This window comes from Electrona antarctica (genome assembly GCF_951216825.1).
Source record: "Electrona antarctica genome assembly, chromosome: 14".
In the NCBI taxonomy this organism is placed as follows: Eukaryota; Metazoa; Chordata; class Actinopteri; order Myctophiformes; family Myctophidae; genus Electrona; species Electrona antarctica.
In genome coordinates, this window is record NC_136795.1 from 32,811,607 (window position 1) to 32,818,809 (window position 7,203).

The 7,203-nt window shown below is 41.9% G+C and overlaps 1 protein-coding gene across 1 annotated transcript in view; it reads left to right on the forward strand.

Annotated features, from left to right (window-relative positions):
* znf385c (zinc finger protein 385C) overlaps window positions 1–5,120 on the forward strand; it is a gene marked incomplete at its 3' end in the record, with an annotated part of 186,319 nt that extends 181,199 nt beyond the window's left edge. The window contains exons 8-10 of the mRNA XM_079521628.1: window positions 260–358; window positions 3,226–3,315; window positions 4,896–5,120. Coding sequence (XP_079377754.1) covers window positions 260–358; window positions 3,226–3,315; window positions 4,896–5,120 — 414 coding nt within the window. The remainder of the gene's footprint in view (window positions 1–259; window positions 359–3,225; window positions 3,316–4,895) is intronic.
* Window positions 5,121–7,203: the final 2,083 nt, after the last annotated feature.

The following is a 7,203-nucleotide window of genomic DNA, read 5'->3' on the forward strand; positions in this document are numbered from 1 at the left end:
GGGGGGGATAGTGTGTCAGAGGAGTAGCAGCCAACACCAGAGTGTTTAACGCTTGCTGGTCCATTTTTACACACTCGAATCCTTCAATGAAATGAAGGATTTTGGGGGGGTATAAATTATGATCGCACAATGTATTTTCAGTTTGTCTCAGTTAATAGTGAATCAGCTCAGTGAGGCTGATACAGTTGAAGTTGTATGTATCCACTGTGGGACCACAAACAGATGCTTGTTAGTCATGTGTCTCTTCTGGTTTCCACAGCACATGAATAGCCGGAGACACAAGGACCGTCTGGCAGGCAAACCTCCCAAACCCAAGTTCACCCCCCACACCAAGAGCCAGCCAACTTCCAGCTTAGCGGTAAGACACCAACAAACAAACAAACAAACACTTGACTCAAATGTGCATTCATTCACGCATGCACACACGCACAGTCAAGGGAAACCAATCCAAAACATAATTGACTTATGCTACAGTCAAACATACAGTACCATAAACATAGTGGAATTGCATTATTTTAAGGGAATTCATCAAAAGTCTAACTAACTTCATGACACCCAATTAAATGTATCAATGTTGGCATTAGGTTATTTAACCCAGCCCTAGCCTCTATAACATGTGTTATCCCCATGTATCCCCAAAGCAAACATACATGGTACAAACAAAACAATCTTTGACCACACTGATAATATCTGTGTGGTCAAAAATTGCTATATTATATGCCAATGCTATATTATATTGCTATAGCAACATAAGTGTCTCTCAAACTGTTTAGACTGTAAGGCCCTCATTTATCAATCGAGTGTAAAATCTGCCCCAAATTCGAGTGTAGGATTCGTAGTACACCCACGTCGGGTCGGCATTTACAAAGTGATCGCAGACAGCTGTTTCTTCCTAATTTCATTCCTAGCAGTGATAAATGTGACGGCTGAAATCAATCTGGCACGCCCTATAAAATCAAGCCTCGCCCTCGTTTTTGCGACATGAACAACTGCAATACGACCTGGAAACCATGGTTACAGGAAAATAAAAGTTTCACTCGCTTGCCCCCTCCCATACACACACACACACACACACAGACGCACACACAAGCAACTTGTTGTATCTTAAATAAATAAACCTGCATGAATTAAATAAAGCTGTAGGACTACGCTGTCTGTTTCTCCTCTCGCTTCGCTTCCCTTGCTGCCCGCATCACCCCCCCCGCACGCACGCACGCACATATAGCAATTTGCAAGCAACTGTCACTGTGTGTTGTTAGTTGTATATTAAATTATTAAAGTCTTTTTAATTTAATATACAACAAGATATATTGGTGAACGAAAACCTGAACCTGTGAACCATGAATTAAATAACAAATAGGCACACACAGGCTGCTGTTTTGCATAGGTGCTCCTCCTGTCCTGTCTGTCTGTCTCTCTCTATCACTGTGGTCCGTCCGTGACCGTGACCAACTGACCATGCACCGCACGTTCGACAGACTATTTAGATTGCCTCGCAGTCGCTGCAGTGGCTGGGCACTGGTGGTGGTGGGCTGGCTGGGTAGCCTACCTATATCTCCGATGCGGTTCCCACGTGCGCTGGCACGGTACATTTGGCATTCGAGCGACGCGTCGGGTTTATTAAACGAGGAGGAGATTGCACATACCGTAACTCCAGAAAGACATCGGCCTGCTGTAGATTAGGCTACAGTAGGCTACCACGTTGGGACTCTCCGCAGCTGCAGCACTGCACTAGCCTATAGTACTCTCCAACGTCCCGTCATGGAAATATTTCAGCACAGACAGCCCAAATCCTCGCATGTATGCGCTCATGCAAAACACTGTTTAAATGGCTTAAGCATCTAACTTGCAACATTGTTTTTAATTGCGCGATAATTACTTGTAAAGTTGGAAATCTCCTACTAATTTCATATGACACAAAGACACATCTTATATGTATTTAGCCCATATATACCTATACAGTTTTATATAAACATTTTAGGAGTGAATACATATGTTTCGATGCCTGTGACAGCCTCTCAGCTGGTCAAACAATGCTGCTCCGCTGTTCTACGACAGAAAAACAGGTGAGGACAAAGCGTACGACAGCTCCCGACCAGACGTGAGTTTTGTCTTGGCACAAGATCATTTTCAATCTTTGGCGCAAATCGTAAATGCCGAAAATTGCGGTAATTTCGGCGTACACCCATATTTTGGCGTACGCACGGTTGATAAATGAGGGCCTAAGACTGTAGAATCAGTTTTAAAGGGATAGTTCAGATTTTTTTTTACTTAAGCTGTATGAATTACTTGCCATTAATATAGTGGCTGCAACTGTATTAATTGATTGCCCGAGTCCTGTGGTGGGAGTTCTGCTCTGGTTTAGGTCAATATTAAGTAGTTCCGGTCATTTTGTGGGGGGCACTGGGGCCACGCAGTAAAAGTAAATTAAACTAACGTAATTTGTATTGTTGATCTATTTCTAAAATATCAGCGCAACTTTCGTTCAACTTTGACCCCTCTATCACATGGAACTACTTTTTGGGCGTAGTGATATGGACACAAAAAACATAGTTCTGTGTGATAGAGGGGTCAAAAAAGAACAAAGGTTGCACTAATATTTTAGAAATAGGTCAACAATACAAATGACGTTAGTTTTGTGGATTAATTTACTTTTAATGCGTGGCCCCCTGTGCAACCCACAAAATGACCGTAACTACTTAATATTTTACCAAAACCAGAGCAGAACTCCCACCACGGGACGCGAGCAATCAATTAATACAGTTGCAACCACTATATTATTGGCAAGTATTTCATACAGCTTAAGTTAAACAAATATTAACTATCCCTTTAATGGGTTAAACCCTAATGTACTCTCCATAGTACGATGGTGTTGCTTGCAGACAAGAACAGATTTTCAAGCTAACAAAATCAACCTAAAATAAATTCTCGTCAGTCGTCAGCAAGCAACCCTATGGTACTACAAATATAGCCCATCTACAAGCCCACAACAAGTCGCGTCACAGTGTGAGCTTGTAGATTGGCTATTTTCGGCAAGAAACTAGGTTCAAGCGAACAGGTTTAGAATGGTGCTGTGCGCCCCCCATTCCCCCCATCCCCCCCACACTGAAGCAGCTCAGCAGCCTGAATCAGCACTCCAGATTAATCACTTCTTTGCCTCCTGTCATGTTCGCATATGCTCACTACTGTCCCCCCCCCCCCCCCCCCCCCCCCCCTATCCTACAGACCGTGAGATGGAGTAGCTATGCGGGAGGGGCTGTTTCTGCCATGAAGAAAGTATTCAGCCAGTACAATCTCACCTCCTTCTCCTCTCAGGTCAGTGGCATGCATGGGGGGGGAGGGCTTCAAGCTGGCTGACATTTATGTAGGGCTGCAACAGTTAATCAAACTAATAGATTTAATTTAATTAATAATTGATCCCTATTTTGGGCAAATCATTATAGGCAAGAGGTTGAAAATAGCCTGAAACGCATCGCAGCGTGACACGCTGTGAGCTTGTATATCTGCTATTTTCAGAATTTTGCATCATTACGATTACGATCATTAATAAAATAATGCTTAAATGGTAAATGTATTTCTTTTTACAAAATCACAAAACTATGTTAAACTAGAGGTCTCCACCAGGCCAGTTAGGTTATTGTGGCCTCCTGGTGGCGCTATAATAGGCCAATGTGAAAAGGGTGCCATTTCTTCTTACCCCTTTGATGGCAATTTGACATTCAAAGTCATGATTTGAGGCATTTTGTTCCAAAAATGCGTTTTTCAAAGGTCCACCGCTTTTTTTCAAAGGTGGTGCTATAACAGGCTAATGTGAAAAGGGTGGGATTTTATTTTTTTCAAAAGTTTCAATGAAAGAGTTCATGATTTGATTGATTGATTTTAATTAGCCAATTAGGATCTAATTAAATACCTGACGGATACATCTTGATCACATGACTACAGAAATACTGTGTATCCCAAGCCTTCGCTTTGGCCTGGTGGAGACAAAAATGTGCTTCTCGATTATTTGGAAAAGTAATCAATAGAATTATCGTTTTTTCGAATTAGAACACAAATAGAACACACAATATCGGTTTGTCCGATCGTGACTCCCATTGAAAATGAATTGGAGCAGCAATCAAATAGCAATCAGGCATCGCACACGGACCGAACATTTGTTCTTTAGGTGTGTATGAAGCCTAAGTCAGTGTACTACCAAAATTGTTATCGGCATTCAACCCAAAAAGATTTTGGTCGAGCTCTAGTATTGTTGGGCTTTAATCACTTTCATCAGTAGCTGTTGTGGTCCCCGTCCAGAGAATGAACATTTTCTTTTTTAGACCTGTCTCCAGTGATCTGCAATTCTTTCACAAACCAAGTCTCAAAAACATACTTGTAATTAAATATGAAGAAGATATTCAACAGAACATGAAAGAGACATAGCTTTTGAATATCTATTTACATGAATGTTTTGAATGTGAGTGAGGATCCATCCCAGCATCAAGCTAGATATCTTAGCTGAGCAGAAATAATGAATACATTTTATATAAGAAACTTTGGAAAGACCTTGGTTAAATGTCCTTGTCTTGATTGAAGAATGCTACAAGGTGTGATCAGCTCTTAGCAGATGCCATTGCTTTATCATGTGCAATTGAATATAATGGCAGCTGGTTGTGGTATTTAGTGGTATTTATTGTTGATTAATTGAATACATAGGACCACAATGGATACAAGTCCTCAGGACTTTTGTGTTATCCTTTTAGCCCAAATGTATGACTGTACCCATGCTGTTTGAATTTCTGTCTAATAAGTAAGTGTTCAATCAATGCATGACCTTGAAAATGCCCCCCAGAAATAAGTCTTGATGTATTCTTCTTTCTCACCTTTGACCCTCTCCCCTCTCCCATCATCTCTAGACCAAACTGGCCTTGCATAAGCAGCTGACCAAGAGCCTGCAGGGCTTCCTCCCAAGTCCCCTCACCCAACCGACTCTGTGCACGATGGCATCTAACCCACTGGCTCTGCGCCATCCGGCGTGCACCCCCTTCTTTCAGTCCCCGTTCCTGAGCCCTGCACTGTTCCGGCCTGCCCCGGGGCCCTTGCGAGCCACACACACCCCCATAATCTTCTCCCCTTACTAAGAACTCCCCACGTCCCTTGAACTCCACCCTTTCCCTTTACAGAACCCCTCTGCCCTCCCTTTTAGTGTGACCCACATGACAGGGGCCACACACAAACTATGCAGCCTGCCAGACCCAACGTGGAGAGAACGTGTAAGCACACAAGCCCTGCTGGCCCCCAGCAGGCCACGGCACCAGAGCACAGGTCCTGTTCTGAAGACCAAGGTCTTACTCCCGCCCCTCCCACCCCCACCTCGCCTTCTATCCCATTCTGATCCTCCTGTCATGACCTTAAGAGCAGGCCACGCCTCCAGGAAGTGACTGGTGCGAGAAGTCTCTTTTATAGCCATTTCATGGGTAAACATGGTTTGGATTATTGATATTATTGTGTAATTTATTAGAGAATAAACATAGAGAAGTATAGATGTATGTTTAGTGTGGTTGCCACAAAATAAGGTCCCTTTACTTGATGTTCTTTTAAAACATTTTAACTTATTCATTTGTTTTTTTTTTTATGATGGATTGATTATTATGACAGCAACTGAACCCAAGTCGCCCTCCCATATGGAAGCTGACTATGGCTAGATAAGCTGACAAGTCCTTTCTTCAGCACATGAGCCCAAAGCAGATGTCACAAGTTGAAGGGATGCACAAAGTGGCAGAAATCAAGAGGTCCTTGTCACAAGTCTTTTTTGTGGACGTGTCACTGATTTTCCTCAATCCTTTAGAAATGTTTTTGGCATATCATATTTCTGTACATGCTCAAAACCCTGGTTTCCCAGAGCCCTGAACTCATATGCAGATGTCACGTATCTTTCTTTCTCTCTGACTCACACACAGCCAGGTATAGTCACTTCATAATTTCTTTATTTAGAATCCCATTCATTATAAACACTCATCAAGGTCCTGAATAGGCCATCTTGTCAACTTGATTTTGTCAATTTGAAAATAAGCCTTTTGGAGTTTTTCTTTTTTTTTATCTACTCCATAACCTAATTGCCTGGATGCTGCTTCACCAAAAGCAGCATCAAAAGATTGTTCATCATCAAGTCATTCGTAAGTTATGAATGACTCACATATGCTACAATCTTTAGTTTTTCATGTTATGAATCATTTACATGAAATGCCCTTATTTAGTTTCTATGGTGATCCATAGTTTCCCCTGCTACCTCTATTTTGCCCTGCATTTTCCACTCTGATCGATTCCAACACATACTGTACACCTACATGCACTGACACGCACACACGCACGCACACGCACGCACACGCACGCACGCACGCACACACACACACACACACACACACACACACACACACACACACACACACACACACACACACACACACACAGCAAAATCCAGAGTTACATTGAAACTCAGGATACTGCAGTGCACACATACATTAACAATTTAAAATAATACATAGAAAATTACTCGATTGTGATTTTGCAAAAACTCAATGAAAAGTTTTGACTGCACAGTGGTGTGGATGCCCGTATGGGAAATGGTTCCTTTAGTATTTGAGTGGCATCCCACTACAGAGTCTGCATGCAGCCAGTGAGGGAACAAAGCACAGTGCCATGGCAACCACATTAAAAGCACCTTAAAACCGATATTATACTTACAAAAGCAATGGAAATTGTTTTGACGTTTATCTCTTCTTTTAATTCCTCTAGTTGTATGTTTTGACAGTCTCATGCCAATTTTAATTGGTAAAAAAGAAAAAAAGAAAAAAAAAAGAAAAACAATCAAGTGAGAATGATTTACGATATGGTTAGGCTCCAACTGAGACAGGACTGGCTCTCAGATCTTAACTTTTAAAAGCAATACACCTGATATGTTGATGCTTATTACTCGTTTGTTTCAAATTGAATGATGGCTTTACCTATTCTGAACTGAAAAACTCCATTGTAGTAATGTATTCTGTACTCCTGTCTCCTGCAGACAAGGGATGACTCTGTATTGTGTGAGTGATGTGTCATTTGAGTTGGGTTAATTCTGGATGAGTTGTTCTCATTATGTACGCCCTTGATGCTCAGTGCACACATTGTGACTCTTATGTTTACCCAGAGGAGGGTTCTTCAGCTGAAATCTGACATTGTTGT